Below are 17,871 nucleotides of genomic sequence, written 5' to 3' on the forward strand. Positions count from 1 at the left end.
TGAAGACCGTAAAACTGGAGGCCCAGAGACGAAAGTATAATCTGTTATGTAGCAGTGGAAGCAGCGCATTAAGTCTTCCGCTTGACTTGTGATCGAATCAAATTCATTGCAAGGAGCACAGTGTCTCCATTCAGATTCCCAAAGAAACTCAAGAATAATGCTCTGCCTTAGAGTGACGTTCGGTCGTTTGGCTCCGAAAATATCACTGGAATAATAAATCGAACCCAATAACAGAGTCGAGGACTGTGCCCTGTGAATAAAGACAACCCTCCATCCCTGGAGTTGACAACAGTGACCCATGACCCCAGCCTAACCTCGGGGGGGATGCTGTCCTCGGAGTCCGAGCTGTCCGTTGACCCCGGCCCGTCGATGCTCATCTGCAACAGCTGGTCAATGGTAGCATCCACGGCCCCGTTGTTGGCCCGCAGCACGCACTCGATCACCTCATAGTCCATGCTGGGGAACATGGTCTTGAAGTCCTCCATGGCCTGGTTGAACTCCAGCCGGCGCACCTGTCTGTTAGGCCGGCTGTTGTTGAGCTCCCCGGCTCCGGAGCCGCCCCTAGAGCCGCCATTGCTGCTGCTCCGCCGGAACAGGCTGGTCATCCTCCTCAGAGACTTCCTCACAACGGCCCTCCTCTCCCTCCTCTCGGCTGGCAATGCCTCCTGAGAAAACGTGGCTCCACACTGTGGCCCGTTCACTCTCTCCCTCCCCTCCCTCTCGTTCGTCTTTTCTCTGTGTGCTCCTCTCCTCTCCTTCCCCCCACCACCCTTACCCTGTTATCATCCCTGCAACATGAGTCTGTACAATCGCTTTCAATTTATTCTCTGCTCTCGATTAATTTAAATCACCCCTGTATTCTCTCTTTTTCCTTCTGCTGGTTATTATGATATATTAGCAGGTAAGCATCCTATTCCATCATGTGAAACCAATCGATTTATTCCACAGCTGGCTCCAAGAAGTCTGTGCGTCTTTCTTTGTGCCCTTGGAACGCCCCGGGGAACGAATCTTCAGTCCTGAGGAAGGGTTTCTGTCCGCCACCAGCAATTGTCCACCTTCATCAGCCCATCATCTCAGCACCTGCACGAAAGATACAAATACAAAGATCACAGTTAAGACTTGCAAAACAACTTAAATTATGTAAGCTGAACATCATGATTTAAGGTGTCAAATCTTTATGATCAACAATCTAATATACAGTGAGGGAAAAAAGTATTTGATCCCCTGCTGATTTTGTACGTTTGCCCACTGACAAATAAATGAAAAGTCTATAATTTTAATGGTAGGTGTATTGGGGTCATTCCTCCTCCTCCAAACACGGCGAGTTGAGTTGATGCCAAAGAGCTTGATTTTGGTCTCATCTGACCACAACACTTTCACCCAGTTCTCCTCTGAATCATTCAGATGTTCATTGGCAAACTTCAGATGGGCCTGTACATGTGCTTTCTTGAGCAGGGGGACCTTGCGGGCGCTGCAGGATTTCAGTCCTTCATGGCGTAGTGTGTTACCAATTGTTTTCTTGGTGACTATGGTCCCAGCTGCCTTGAGATCATTAACAAGATCCTCCCGTGTAGTTCTGGGCTGATTCCTCACCGTTCTCATGATCATTGAAACTCCACGAGGTGAGATCTTGCATGGAGCCCCAGACCGAGGGAGACTGACAGTAATTTTGCGTTTCTTCCATTTGCGAATAATCGCACCAACTGTTGTCACCTTCTCACCAAGCTGCTTGGCGATGGTCTTGTAGCCCATTCCAGCCTTGTGTAGGTCTACAATCTTGTCCCTGACATCCTTGGACAGCTCTTTGGTCTTGGCCATGGTGGAGAGTTTGGAATCTGATTGATTGATTGCTTCTGTGGACAGGTGTCTTTTATACAGGTATCGAGCTGAGATTAGGAGCACTCCCTTTAAGAGACACCTGGGAGCCAGAAATCTTGCTGATTGATAGGGGATCAAATACTTATTTCACTCATTAACATGCAAATCAATTTATAAATTTTTTGAAATGCTTTTTTCTGGATTTTGCTGTTGTTATTCTGTCTCTCACTGTTAAAATACACCTACCATTAAAATTATAGACTGATCATTTCTTTGTCAGTGGGTAAACATACAAAATCAGCAGGGGATCAAATACATTTTTCCCTCACTGTAAAGCATCCACAGAGGAACAAGGAGCCATGGACAATCAAGAGGACAATCAATGAAAATGAGTGGCACAGAATCTGGAACAAGCTACCCAGTTAGATTACTTTTTTTACTGTCTAGCAATGGACTGTTCTATGAAAGCTTGGATGAAGAAAAAAGAAATTGATTGCGACTTGTTCATGGGTGGATTTTAGGGCGTAAACACACCTGGATAGCTTATGGTGTATAAAACAACATGTGGATGATACGCTTTAGGATTTCTGTTCGGGGCTGTGGCAAGCTCCAAGCCCTGTCCATTCAGTGCATCGTCGCAGCCTCTCGCCACTCTCACCGCCCAGCTCCGCTTCTTGGTTTCTATAGAGATGCTTCCATCTCTGGGCACAACAAATCCGCTGCCAGAGCCAGGCGGGCAGAGCGGAGACCGGGAGAGGGGCAGTGCCAATCGCATAGTGCTGGCCAGAGGGGCTGAAACATGCTGATCTTAAGTAGGTTAAGAGAGCTGCAGGGTTGCATTCATTAGACGCTACTTATAGACAGGAGAAAACTAAATATTAACAAGCAGAGCACAGAGCTGCATTTAAATGTCGGAAACCGAGTCCTTTAAGTGATCTTGGCCATATCTTTACACAGACTGTAAAGGACTTTGGTTCCTTATTATTGCTGTGGGTCGGTTTTAAGTAGGTTATGGAGTGTGATTCCATAATTATTGGTTTTGTGCATGAGAATGAGAAAAGATAAATCAAACTAATTTCCTTGAAGAGTCCTGTCTCAGAGCAGGTATATCAAAATAAGGTTGCAACTGATGAATATATAGCTATTTCAAATCAAAATGTAGTGCTTGCAAATTGAGAATTCAGGGAATGCTATTTGACCTGTGTATATCCAAGCTGACTTCATCTCCCAGATATTTCCAAAAACTGCAACGCATCTGCTTCCATGAACACGGCCATTTTAAATTAGTATCGCATATCATGTGAATCGTCTTCGAAGAACATGGCAGACCCTCCGAAGAGGTGCAAGAAGTATCGTTTTCCTCAACCGCCATTGAGGAGCGCGTTTGCTGTGGATAAGCACACAATCTTTCAAGTTCTTCCTCTACAGTTGAGGAGATGTACTGGAAGTGCACCACAATGATTATACAACAACAAAAAACATCATGTTTACATGCTGGAGAACCACAATCCAGCAGGGGCTGTAGTTTAGTTTTTTTTTTTTAATTAGCAGCAGCTTAAGAGGAAAATGGTAACAGTTGAATTATGTAATTAAGAGCTCAGGTGGAATGAAACCCAGAATATACAACCACCCTCTAGGATCAGAGATATTCAGCACAGATTGATATGAACAGCAGAGTCTGCAAGTGCATTCCCTGTTCTGCTCATAATGTTCCTTTTGATAACAATGAAGCAACAACAATAGCAATAAAAAGACTGTCTGCTGCATTCAAAAACACCCCCTACTTCACCCTCTCTCCGGCTCTGTTCCACTTTGTTTTGTATTACTACTACAAACCATAATAGAAAAATAAAAGGTTCAAAGTACAGAGTCAAATTGATATAGCAAAACAAAAAACATTGTCTACATCCTTACAGTTGCAGTGAGCTTGACAGATCCGTTTGTTTCACCCACAGCATCTGAATGTGGTGGAGCACATTAGTAAGTGTGCAAGTGGCGTTTTCTTTCCTCCTCTTCTATCGATTGCATTTTCTGTCTTGCTTGCGGATTCCACAAATAAGATCCGTTTGCTCAATTGCCCTGTCTATTGATTACAGGGTCAATAGAACCCTGCCACACAGACACACAAATTGAGTTTGACGGTCTGGAATGGGTTCTGATGGCATCTATACTTTTTTTTTATTTTTTATATACAATTGTTTTTTTCATACTTAAGTTGTTTTTTTGTGCGTTAGCCAACTTATTCTAGTACACTCGCCTGTTCACACCTCCTCCTTGCTTCAGAGGTCATATACAAAGGGTACTGTAGCAGCTCTTGTTTTTATGATGATTGCAGAGCCGAGGATGTGAAAAATCAAAAGGCGCGGTAACCTATAAAAGAGAATATAAATCCCTAAACCAACTGTTAAGCCTTGATAACACTAGAAAAACTTTGACTGTTCAAGTACTTGGTCGATCGCATGCCTCTCACTGGGAAATGAAACGTTTAAAACTGCATCAGGGACCATAGTTTTACTCTGGAAAAATTCTGTAGATCCTCTGCAAGTCAGTCAGCGAATTCGGCAGGATCAATACACGATACAATATCCTATGACACTAAACTGGCCCATGGTCCAAAGCTATTAAAGTAAATGGTGCACATGTTATTTAAACAAGCTCTTAAAAGATATAGATAGCTTACAGAAGCATTCAGATGATTCTTTTGGTAATTTTCATGAATAATTCAGTGTGTCTGAAGCTGCCAAAGTAGATTTATCACCGAGGTCCCATCACAGACTATAAGAAACATATTGTCTGCCGTGTGCATCGTCCTTTGCAGAGAGAGATTCAGGTGGCAATTTCAGCGCAGTCGTAAACTGTATGAGCCGATTAACTAAGAAGGCTTATACCGGTTGGGAAATAACATTTCTGTTGTAACCAGGACAGGGTGTACTTCTCTCAGAGATGGAATTGCATTAAAACATCTAGATGTCAAATTGCCTCTTCAGATTTCACTTGTGGAATAACAATATTTAAAAGAAAAAAACATTCAGATCATTTAACATTAAATCCCTTAATTTAATGCAATGTACAAAATGCCAACTAAAACAAACCAATATTACATTATTTCATGTCCTGGGTCTTTATTTGGCTTTACAAAACTCTAGCAAGAGCTTAATTTAATTCAGACAAAATCAATACTGATACTAACCAACTAATTAGTCATATTATGGAATCAACCAGGCTCTCTACAGCTCTAATTATTTGTCAATAACTTCAGTGGTTTTATTTGATTTAAATGGACACACTTTTCGTGAAACTTGCCATCAGAACAGGATTTGATTTAATGATGTTGAAAGGTCTACAGCCAGTCAGTTAGCCCACTCACCCACAGAGGGTAACATTTTCCACAAGATGAATTACCGCTCTGGCCAAAGATAAAGGAACGGGAGTGCAGGGTTAGAGAAGGAGAGGGAAGGCAGAGCCGTCTTCTGAGTTACAGCGCCAAGATTCATGACTTCTGGTTTCCATTTAAAAAAAAGGTTGCCAGAAAAGAAAAAACTAAAACCTCAAGGAATGCAAAAAATGTGTCCTCCGCTCAACAGCCTCAAGGCCGCCGGTCGGAAGACAACTCTGTACCAGGGCATGGTGCCCTCGTTTGTGCTGGGAAGAGAAACCACTGTTACAGGAACAAAGCAGCTCCGAGCCGCCCCACATGGCACTGCCAGGGTCCAGCTGACTATACAGGGAGCAGTGATCCTGCATCCGATTTGCATAAAATGAATTTCTGCCACAAACAAAGTGCTGTATCCTAAACTGGTTCGATACAAAAGGCTGCCTGGCGTCTTCTAGATATTAACTATTTGCAGGAAGTTGCGTTTAAAAAAAAAACTATGTATGATCCACTTATATTTATTCTGGTATCCTCCTTAATTGAAAGCTATTTTGATTTAATTATCATATCACCTCTCTGTACAGCAGAAATAGTGTCTGCTCCAACACCAATGGGAATTGCTCATTATCCCCCCTTGGATCTGCTAATGACATCTGCTCTGGGGGTGGTTTGACCATTTTTTACAGTAGTAGTTTGCACCTGTAAACTGTGAGACTGAAATCCTTTTCTTCATATTATTTCCCTAAATCGAGCATGTAAAAGAGCCAGCTCAGCCAGCAGGTCTTCAATTCATTCAGACCAAAGCCAAGCCAATGCGCAGAGAATGGATCCTCTAGTATTATCTCTATCAGCCTCGGACCCCGTGGCCCCGATTGGATCAGGTTTGGGACGCCTCTGACCAACCTGCTTTCCTGCCATTGGCCCCTCTCTGCCCACTATGGGTGTCTGTGGCTGGCGTGCTCTGGCAGCCATGGGTAATCGCTTTCATGCTCGGCTAGATCCAGGCAGCAGGGCCCCGTGATACTCGCGTGGGGAGCTGTCACCTCGGACTAGCCCGGCTGGGTGCTTTATCGGTTTGGAGCACCGTGTTCGCTCCAGCAGCAGCTGCAAAAACGTCGTGGCTTTTGTTTCTTCATTGCGCATGCCAATCATACCCACGCAAAGAGACGAGCACCACGTACTAATTCAAGGCTTCTGCAAGAAATCAAGAGAGAGGGACATCTTTGCATCATCACTTCTTAATTATATTATTGCATTGATCAAAGTTATGCTTCTAAGCAAATGCATAATCCTAAGGGACTCTTATTTATCTACATAATCAGACTAGTTTCACATGGGATTTGCTTCCCCCCTCAACAATTAACAAGCACCACTTAACCTACATACCATTTTGAGATATTCACCCAGATTTTTTGATCTTCACTCACTCCAATTAAACGTTGACTTTGAAGCGGTTGAAAACTTCATGTTTGATGTCGATTCTGAAAGAGACTTTTTGGTTTGCCGTCTCTGAATGCCAGCACATCGTACACCGTACATCATTCTGCATTTCGAAAAGCAAGCGCACATGCGGGGATTTCTGCCACAGAATCGCTCTCTGCATTATCTATGTCCCTCTTAGAGAAAGGGGAAGAGCATTTCCAGGAAATCACAGATCAAGGCCAGGAAAAGCAGTTGTCTCCTACATAATTGCAGAGTGAAGTTTTATAGATGCGGACACCAGAGGGGCCTTCAATATTTAATTTGCACCTCTTGATGCAATCCGCACTTCATCTCTCCATGTTCTCCAGGAATTTGCTGGCATGCCTGCCTCCTTTCCATGACAGTACTAAATCTGCCCCCCACATGTAACATTAGTGTGCATTACATTACAATTCAGGCTAACTACTCTGCTGTGGCAGCATCGGCATTCTGCGGGGAGGGGGGGAATAAATACAATGCACCAAATAGCAGTGGCTCCAAGGGGGACCTTTAAAGTGAGGAGATGAAGGCCTTCACAGCCCTTAATGACTTTTAGATGCCTCCTAGTTTAGCAGGAGTAATTGATAAACATATTCTTCTTTCCTTTCCCTGTGGAATATCACAACTGTCTGCAATATAACTTTACTATGCATCAAGTTAACCCTTTGCTGTAAAAGAAGAGTGCACAACCTTTGCATCCACCAGCATTTGATTATACATACATGTATATAAACATATTAGATGTATATAAACATGTTTGCATCAGGGCAATTTAAACCAGAGAACTTTACAACGTACCGTTTCAATTATAAAATCTGCATTGTATCGTGCATCTACTCCTGCACTGATAAGAGTCTCTTGATCGGGTCGTGGCTGTAAATGGGGAATTTGGTCTCGATTGATTCATCTGATGTAATTAAAGCACTTTACAATGAGTAATTTTCCAGGAGAGGGGATGGTGAGTGAGGGAAGGAATTCCAAGTCATATAGAAGGTATATATCAAGCCAATCAGTTCAGGACAGTTAAAAATTACATGAAGATCAGGACTCGGATCGGAGTTCAAGCAAGTTGCGTAACAATGTAGATTTACAAGATGTTAGCCAGATTTCAGTAATAGTTCTTACTAAGTGATTCAAGTGATTCCAGGGCAGCTGTCCCCTTGCAGTGGTGGGGCCACTGTGCTGTAATTCGTGATCTCTGAACACTAATTTCTGAGCCAGTGGGACGCCTCTCTCTCTCTCTCACACTGTGAATCAGCAACGGCAGCCAGTGTGCAGTGGGCCCCCTGAACAAGTACCCTTTAGCATCACGATATCACCACATCATCAGGGACATCACAGTCTGATCCAACGCCTTCACAGAGTGGGTGATTCTGGGAGAGCTCCAGGCAGAAACCAAACAAAGCATAACCAAGAAGCATCTTAAAAGCCAGTCACCACCAGCTTTTCCTTCGACCGGGCACAAAAGCTCCCGTGGATCACTCTGCTTTAGACGTGCAGCCTTTCACGAATACTTCTTGCCAAGGTGTCACATGTAGCTATATGCACTATGTGACCCCCAGCCGAAACTGTTTTGTATTGTCAGCCTTGAGAGCTTTGATGCATTTGTTATGTTCACAAAGAACACAAGGTGTGCCACGCCTCTTCAGATACAGTTACAAAGCCGTTAAGGAGCCCATTTCCTGCCTGCCTGGCAACGCCGAGGGAACAGGTGTTCGTGGGGAGATTGGATTCCTGGCTGTTCAGCTGGAGGTGACCTGGTTAAGCCAGGCTTCTCTGTGACATGATGAAACGCTGCATTAGTGCGCCTCGGCCTCTCTATTACAGTGCTTCATGCATCATTTTCAGATCTACCACTTCCTTGGGAAAATTGACCTGGAGCTCTCATTACCCTAGATAACGCTCTGAAACGGGAGCCTGTGTGGAATAGATGCAGAAATTAGGGACGGCTGCTTACGATTCGACACTGGACGCCGACGGATGAGCGTGCGTGCGTGTTGTCAGTGCCGAGTCCGCGCTAAGCCAGGTCAACCTCTTGCGTAGGTCACTCCTCGATGGACAATTTGTCATTTCTAGAGTTTTTAATTTCGTCTTGTGACTTGGATGTAGTGGAGGGAGAAATAACATAAGGTAACATAACAAGACAGTGTTTGTCTTCAAAAACACATCTCCCTCCACGGCTCTATCAATAATATAAGGGTTACCAATCCAGTTTGCCAACCCACGATATATACTTACAGGTTTAATTTCAAGAGCTCCTGACATGCCCACACTGGCCCCACAGTGGGCCTTCACACCAATTCTCACAATGCCATATTAATCTGTACCTATGATCCTGCTATATATAGCATCAGAATCTGCAGCTTTTTGTCCCAGGGATATGACTAGCCGCTTACCTGCACACAGTAACAGGAGGCCTGGCTGCCCTTGTTTCGAGCGCGGTGCGGAGGGTTACATCATTGCGAGTCGCTGCTGAAACCCCACTCAGGAAAGAGTACAGGGCACAGGACTGCGGGGCCAGCCTGAACCCCTACCGTCACTACTCTCCAGGTGATGCCCGTCTTCCTTCTATATCTATTACGGTTAGAAAGAGAATAATTATATCAAATTCCCTGCAGTAAAAGGGAAATATTTGTGAAAATAAAACTCATCATGAAAAGAAATTGATACTGAAGATACATTTTTCCTTTAGAATATGTTCAGAGTTCTGCATTCATCACCGTTCTCTTAGAGTTGCATAAATAAATATAAAATAATAGTAATTCAAAAAGAAAATACATGGATTTACTGCCAAAGAGTAGCGTTTCCTTCTAAGAGAAACTCATTACCAGAGCATTATGGTGCTCCCCGCCGTTTGTTTCTGGTTATTTTGTTGTTTCTGAATTGATTATAATTCCCGACTTTATCCCCATGGCAGCCTGCTGCAGCGGATCGCATCTTATGTCATCATAGATGCCATCCTCTAATCTCCTGCCCCCCATCCCCTTCCAGCAGCAGTGCCACACAGCCTTAACACCAATACCACACCGCCAGCTCAAGCCGGGGGTGGTGAGTGGACACTACCTCCCAGAGACACTTCGTCTGAGCCCCAGGTATCAGACAGCAGGGAGACCGAGACACTCATGCCCCCCTTCTCAGTTGACAGCGACTATTACAGTGAGTCGAGAGATAAAGGTCAACGTATTTTTATGACTGCCGCGGATCTATATGCTCAGCTTGCGGCTTCCGGGCTCCTCGTGGAAATAAATGGGTTTGGAAAAGCTGGGTTTAACTCGTTACTGTAATTTCACAGACTGGTGTTGACGTGGGCATGTGCTGCCACTTCACGGCAGCTCAATCCATTTCGGGTTTTGTGAGCCGCAAGCCGTCGTAGAAGAATTGTAGTGCAAACACAGAAAAGCACATTGTTTTCAAATCTCCTGATATCTGTATTAATACAGCAACGAGCATAGCCTTTTCTGTGCTAATAAACAAGAGCTTGAAGCACCTACAGGGGTTCACATGCATTGGGAGTCATTTATTCCATCTCTGGATAATGCCCTGAACTGAAGATGTGCTGCTAATTCCTCAATGAAAAACACACAAACAGTGCAGCCCTTCAAATTACTCATCTGCATGCATTTCAGACATTTCTTTAATCTTTTTTCGTTCCCAAACATGGAATTTATAGATGTAAGCAAATCACTTACGACTGGAGCATCACAAAAACCCAAACACACTTCAAACACCATGTGGTAGCTTTATCTAGCCCTCTTAGGGTTAATGTGCTCTCATCCTGAAGAGCTTTATTATTCTCCAGCAAGCTGACTCGGTGCCAAAGTGCAACAGACACACACGGCTGCAAAAACATCCAGGCACCCAGAGGAAATGGCCTGGGCTCTGTCTCCTGTTAACGCCGAAATGAAACCCATACAAGACGAACCATACAACAACAAACAGCTGCCTACTTCCGAGACCTTCTGAAGAATACATTTAAAGGCTCTCTCTCTTTGCAGGTTACTTTAATCTCGATGCTTTGGGGTTCTTGTCCCATTTTGAAGGCATTTTCCCAGTGTACAGAAATGGCAAATACCACAGCCCGTCTCACAGTATGACCACAGGATTATAGAAAGAGATATTTACTACATACTTAATTAAATGGGAGATAAGCCGGGTTGCATGCCTCCAGGTAAAAGATGAACCTCGTTCACACTTCGCAATGCCAGATGGGATCCTAAAGCAACAGATTGGCTCCATACAGTCAAAAGCAGTCACATTTTCACAGCAAAAATTTCCTCTGCAGTGTGGTTAGACAGTGCCCTACATTTTCCCTTGCAGGCAATCTGCCCACTCTGTAATAAACTAATGATGTGGGAAGTCTGCCCGACGTTATATCAAACCTAATGGAAAGGTCTCCATCCAATATGACACTGGGCGATTGCTAAGAAAACAAAGACATATTTTACAATCTGAAATAAAAGGATTTAGAATGACTTAATTCCCCCACCGCACCTGCCACTGGCTTGGAAAAAAAAAAAAAAATCACCAGTGCGAGCATCTGAATAATTGCATGGAGATAGAACTGTATCCTAGTTTCATGTTTTAGGCAGTGGTAGAATGTCTTCCAGATAGACAGAGGGGGAGAGAGAGAGAGGGGAGATTTCAGCAGTCGCATATCAGCCTTTTCCGTGATCATAACAGCTGCACTTGACAGGCTTTGGGGAAGTCATGGTAATTAGGACCATCATTAGCATGCAGGGACCAGACCCTCCATCTTTGTCCAGAGCGTGATGTAACCTTTGATATTCATCTGCCATCATACAGAGCATAAAGGCTGTTTTCTTCTCTATATTGTAGCCAGTGTGGAGAAATGAAACAGCCGAACGCTACCGCACATGACGTGATTTAAAATTATAATAAAACAAAAAATCATAATGGCCCACATTGGCTGCAAGCCAGAAGAGGGCTAATGGACAGGATCACCAAGCCAAATGTTACAGCCGTTTAACATGAGCATTAAAGCAGTGTTTGAAGGCACTGTACAGTTAGGATCATTGTCAATAGGGCCATACCAGCAGTGGATGAAATAGAAAGGTTTTTTGACTGTAATTTAGGCCCGTCTACTGAATATACATACACACACATATTAGACAACCGAGAAGAGAAGCTTTTGCCATTTCCTTGATACAAAAGAAATGTGTGCACTTTGAGAAGATGAGAATAAAACAAAAATGAAGTCAATTCCACGATTCCAGCAAATTAAACAATTGGACTGCTGACCCCTGCACTAAATCACTTGCCTTGTGCACTATACTTCCATGCAAAGCTTACCGAAAGCCTCATCTTCCAATTAAATTAACCCATGACCCCGAACGAAGCAAGCTGCGGGGTGGAAAGTGCGATCCCTTGTTGAACGATACTGTTGGTACAGCTGCTGCCCAGACACAGGCCGAACAGCACAGGCTGCGCACAACTCACTGCTCCATGTGCATCACCTGGGGAAGATTCGTACCCTGCAATGTGATGGCGACGAATGCCCATCCCTCGCTGCTGGGCACTGTAATCCCAATGGCACAGCAGAGGGGGTTGTTCAAATAGGAGAGGGGCAGCTTGGCAACACCAAAAAGACACACAGACTCATCCCAACACCTGACATGTCGCAGTGTTTAGACTCATCACCCACAAGCTCCTGGATTCGTGTCTCCAGTGATGTTATATCCTTGAAAATCCAGCCCTGATTCTCCCAGTCAGCTCTCAAATGCCAGTGAATTAGCCACAATGTCATACCCAAGTAGAAGTCTTATTCTCCCAGCTCATTTTGTGTTACAGAAACCAGGATAAGCTTCAGCACGGTGAGTTATCGGTGGTTTGGGTGACTTTGCCTAATGGAGACCTCTTTAATAGGACCAAGACCTCAAAATAGAAGGAGTCACTGTACTAACCAGCCACGAATCAGCTTTACCTGCTACCTTCTACCCTTAAAGCCACACTGTCATTGGTCAGGAATTACTCCAAGCCTTTCAAAAATCCTTGTGTGGATCTAAGATGGGGACAAAGGCTTGAGCTGGCGGATTTCAGTGTCGCCTGCCACCGAAGACAAGCCATTTCAAATCAGCTCTTGTTTTGACAGCCGTCGAAGGTCAGGGGAGGCCTTGGGGGTTCAATTTAACGCAGTCGGACAAAGGCGTTTTTTATTCCATGTTTCCAGAACGCGGTGTCACTTTGGGTTACAAGACAGTTTTCCGCACCGGGAGTTGCCAGCGATTGAACAAGCAAACAAATGGATCAATTCTGCTGGGCAGTAAGGTTGGAGGAAGGGAAAGCGCGAACTGCAGCATCATGGATAGCGCTGGATATTCACTGATAATTGCACTGCTTAAGAGCCCAATCTGAATTCAGAGTGCTCAGGACAAGCAAGGGTTCAAGCTTAGTTCTATTCTAAGGGTTATAAGGTTTGAAAGCTTATATGCAACTAATATTAATCCTGAGCAGAAATTCACTAGGCAAGGTGTTACAATTATATACGTTTGGGAGTTGGTATACACTGGGATATGAATGACCATGCATACGATTTCACTGCCAAAATAAATACTTCAAACCACATATTTTTCTACTTTAAATTAGGAAGTACATTGACAAGCAGTTCTGTTTTCCCATTTCCCCTTTGTGAAGCAACGCAGTACAGTTCAAAGACATCTCTGTCCAATGTCACTATGTAAACTGATTTCATTCCCAAGCAGAGATAGCTAATTATTCAAAACAGAGGTCATATTTCATAAATTAACTCCCCTTTCTGTAGCCAGATTAAGAGCACAAAGAATAATGAAGATTTAATGGTGAGTGAACCAATATCTCCTACTCTAATTGGGGCCTAAAAGAGCCTGTTTCGGTGTAAAAGAACACCAACCCTGCCCAGCAAACACAAATTAATTATACAAAGGATAATGTAAAGCAGAATCCGTGTGAAAACTAGGGTCTTCTGCTTGTTGTTTTGGCTACGGTGATGCTGCCTGGCTTCTTTAATCTGCCGCCGGCTACACGCGCTTCCTGGAGAGAACCTTGATTATGCTGGAAGTGACGTAGCAAGGCGTCTGCCCCGAGCATCCTGCAATTCCACACAATGCCTTAGATCTGGCTCTAAATCCTTATCCTTTACTTGCTGATCCTCTGCAAGCAAAAGCACCCGTTTACGAAAGACAATTAAAATGAGCCAAATCCCTCCTAGTAGGGTGTGAAATCGTGCACGGTTGCAGTATGAATCTCGGGGAGGAAAGCATCGAGGACTTTTAATCGCAAGCCAGAGCAGCAACCTGGACGGGCTGAGCTGGACCAGCAGATTTCTCTGTACGGTTTCAATACATCTCTACTTGAACAGCACAGTCTCCAAGGCTACACATATAAAGCGGTGGTTAATGACATTTGCTTTCATTTGTTTTTGTCTCATTGTTTCTGTAATGACCTCCAATGCTTGTTATTTCAACGGAGCCAGTTGTTTAAAAGACATTTCCTAGCGAACCTCAAAGAAGCAACACGGGGCGGAAAATAATTAATGTTGTGCATTGGTGTGAATGCCGTAAATAAAGCCCTGTTTGCCTTCAATCTGTGCATAGTCATAGACTTCCCCATTTTTGATGTGCTCTCACAGGGCTGGTTGCATAAGACTTTAAGAGCTGTGCTATTTTCGCAGATGTTTTTTGTTAATGCAAAAACAAGCTTATCATTTTCATAAACTAGAAAAGAGACGGCAGATATGAATGAATAAGCTGCTGATTTACCCACCCGGAGGTTTGTTTTAATGAGAAGCTGTCAGAAAGAAAAAAAAAAAAAAAAATTATTTTCACAACAAAAATATAAAATAAAAACATGGATAGAAAAACAAAAAAACATTTTTTCTCCCAGACCCATTATGCAGAGAACAGTCGAACAAAGTGCCAAGCTCTCTCGGCCAAAACAACTACAGAGGATCCGTAAGATCACACACCATGCGAAAGGAATTTAGCAAGTAATGGGAGTAACAGGAAACCAAATCTGTTACAAAATACAGCATGCCTTCATCTTGGCAGAGTACAACAGAATGCCCAGTGAAGGATGATTGCAAACCACTGGGAGAATACAGCAATGGGCATCCTGTAGAAACAGAAAGGAAGTGTTCTCATGAATGGTTTTCCGTCACACAGGTGGAACGGGTTCTTCAACAAGGAAGAAAACATGCTAGGCCTTCCAGTGCTAGATAATGGTTCCTCGTTCAGTTGCACGATCTGGACATGATTCTTGGCATCTTTGGGTCATCCAAGACCACTGTTCATGTCTCTGAAAAAGATTACGTCCTGGAGATGGCAGTGTGACTTTCTCCTAAGCACATGTTTGGAAATATGGTCCATTCTACTTACTTGCTCTTCACTGCCTAAAAAATAAAGCTGTTGAAATATGTGATCTATAAAACTGAGAACCCTACTTTTCAGTTGCTCATGTCTTGCAGGCGCTCTAAGGTTGTTAAAGATTTAACACGGTCATGTGGCAGCTCCGCCAGAGCCAAGCAAATGCAAACAGATCTGTACTCCAATATGGAGATGAAACATACTGATAAGTCTCCCAGCACTGTTCCTAACAGAAGGAGAGATGCCGACAAACAACCGTAAACAACCACATTTGGGTGAAAACTGACAATCTGTCCGCCAAGACACAGATTTCACATCTCTGATCAGCCAAGCCAACTACTATCCTTGGCACCGAAAAAAAACGACAGCAAAGTGATAGAGGACAAGAGCCAGGATAACAGTGTAATCAATCAATACAGGCTGTGAAGTCTGGCTGCGAGATGCGAGAGACTCTCAAAGCATTTTGTGCAGGGCCTGAGCTCAGGACAGGGATGACCCTGTTGCCTATGGAGGTTCAGAGGACTGTGGTCAGGATGCACGGATGTGAAGGCACTGGGCTGGGGGATTCCACTATTACTTCGTTTAACCCAGTGATTCTCAACCCTTGTCCTGGAAGACCCCTCACCCTGCGTTATTTTGTTCTAACCAAGCTCTCAATTACTTAAGTTTTGAGTGTAGTTCACATCAAGTCTTTTGAGGACTAACTAAACTTGCTTATTTCTATGCTACTAGGAAAGACGGGTATCGATCTATACTTTGGACTAAAGGAATCATCTGTCCAACCAGGATACACAGAAAAACATCAAAGCTCTGACTAATATAGAATGTCTGGGGGAAGTTATAAATAAAGTGAAGAAAATATCCTTAAGGTCAAGTATGCCTTTTCCTCGAAGATCCCTGCTTTGACTGTAGCAAACAAGTCTCACATTATCTCCAGAAAAAGCTAACACCAGAAACACATACTGGTCTTCTATATTTATAAATTCATAGATATACACATTTTAAATAAATGCTGACATTACAAGATGGTTTGAAAGTGACACTCAATTCCCTATGTTCTACCACACAGACTGTGAGAAAGGAAAACCAAAGAGCAATGCATGCACTGAGGCAAACATCTGACGGTTCTTCTCGCTCATAACAATGCTGTATTTCTTTGGTTATTTTAAAAAAGAAATAGGAAGCTGGTTGCTGCAGTAATACTGGAAACCCCCTCCTAACTGCATCCCTCCTTGTACTAAATCCCAGAGCCATAAGGCAGCCGAGCTAAAGAGAAGAATAACAGAAAAAGAAGAAGTGTGGGGAGTGGAAAAGTCTTCAGAGGGAAGAGAAAGGAGGATGCAAAAGTAGATCCGATACAAGAGAAAATTAAACAACCGGCAACCCTGCGATTTCTCGGGGAAAGGAATGATCAAAACGTGATCTATATCCAATTGCTTTACTTTAACAGTAACAAAGGGATCCCAGGACATGTGCCAGTAATTCCCCAGTCAGCAGACTGTGAAGATTGAAAAATCAATGTGTTGAATACCTTCTCTACACCTATAAGTTACATTTTGTGCTTACTGTGCAGTTTTGTTTTTTTTGGTGTGTGTGTGTGTGTGTGTGTGTATATATATATATATATATACACACACACACACACACACACACACACACACACACACACACACACACACACACACACACCACATTCAGAAAGTTAAACTACTATTCTGAAATTGTGTACCAATAAAAAAAAAAAAAAAAACATAAAACACAAATGAATGCGATGAATAGCCTATGGTGATACCAGAGTGAAATGAACTGAAATGTGAAAGCATTTAAAACTTCATACCTTCAGGGCCCTTTTCCAATAAACCCAAAGTCAATAAAAACACCACATTAGAAGTGGAACAGAGAAATGAAACTTCACTAACCTACAGACGGTCTCAGACTCAGGTGATGGTCCAAAACCACTTTAGAGGCTCCCCAAAAATGCAAACTCAAACTGGCACGTATTCCAGTACAGGCACAGGAGGAGAAAAAAAATGTACTTAAAAAACAAAAGGTAAACCTCGGTTAAAAGCGTAGAAGAGAGAAAAGACTTTCAGGTGGCCTGTAGTTCAGACAGCAGGCACTGAAAAGAAAGTGACAAACAGTCTGTGAAGACGACAGAAAGAAAAAAACTAACCGGAGACAAAAATAAATGCACAACACAAACGACGACAACAACAGAAAGAGTCCAATGTGGTTGAGCAAAGGATCTGTGTTGTTGTGTCAATGTAGGACAGCTGCATCTGTGAAGGCCAGAGCAGCAGCCCCTTCCCCCCCCGCAGATAAAGGAAGGAGTTCCCGGGAGGTGTCACATGCCTGCTGATTACTGGGGGATGAGGGGAGGAGCGAGAGACGGAAGGGATGGAGGGGAAAATCCAGCCAGATGGGAGGCAGTGAGCCCGCCGCCTTCCCAGAATGCTCCTGGAGGACAGAATAGCAGGTCACTAAGCCATATGCAAATGAGAGCTTTAAAGGGGATGGGAGTAGCACCGGCTGTCTCGGACAAGCAACTGGAATTAAAGGGCTGGGGTCTCCCGTTTTCAGGCCTCCTATGTCAGCATTAATGGCATTATCCCAGTTATCGTTAATATCAGTTTATTTAAAATCCGACTGCTGCAATCCAGTCGTGCTCTTTGCATTTAGCATCAGGAGAACTACAGAATGTACTACTGTCACACACTTTACATTGACAAAGAGAAAGCCGATCACCTCCAGGCCAGTCAGGTTCTTTTAACCAACCAACCAACCAACCAACCAATCACATCGATCAATGAGTGAGTGAGTGAGTGACAATGGAATATTTGTCACCCGAGTCCCCTCTTACGG

General features: G+C 43.6%; 1 protein-coding gene across 5 annotated transcripts in view; it reads right to left on the reverse strand.

The window, feature by feature from the left end:
* LOC136718406 (CUE domain-containing protein 1) overlaps positions 1–17,871 on the reverse strand; it is a 36,436-nt gene that overhangs the window by 12,483 nt on the left and 6,082 nt on the right. Inside the window, exons 1-3 of one of the 5 annotated variants that reach the window (XM_066696125.1) lie at positions 16,929–17,325; positions 9,049–9,226; positions 315–1,080 (exon numbers count right to left, since the gene is read on the reverse strand). In XM_066696125.1, the coding sequence (XP_066552222.1) occupies positions 315–605 (291 nt within the window). In that variant the 5' untranslated portion in view covers positions 606–1,080; positions 9,049–9,226; positions 16,929–17,325. Of the gene's footprint in view, positions 1–314; positions 1,081–2,352; positions 4,835–9,048; positions 9,227–16,928; positions 17,326–17,871 lie in introns of those variants that run through there. The other 4 variants (XM_066696126.1, XM_066696124.1, XM_066696127.1 and 1 more) reach the window with 4 other exon arrangements.

Source organism: Amia ocellicauda, chromosome 22 (assembly GCF_036373705.1).
Source record: "Amia ocellicauda isolate fAmiCal2 chromosome 22, fAmiCal2.hap1, whole genome shotgun sequence".
Lineage (NCBI taxonomy): Eukaryota > Metazoa > Chordata > Actinopteri > Amiiformes > Amiidae > Amia > Amia ocellicauda.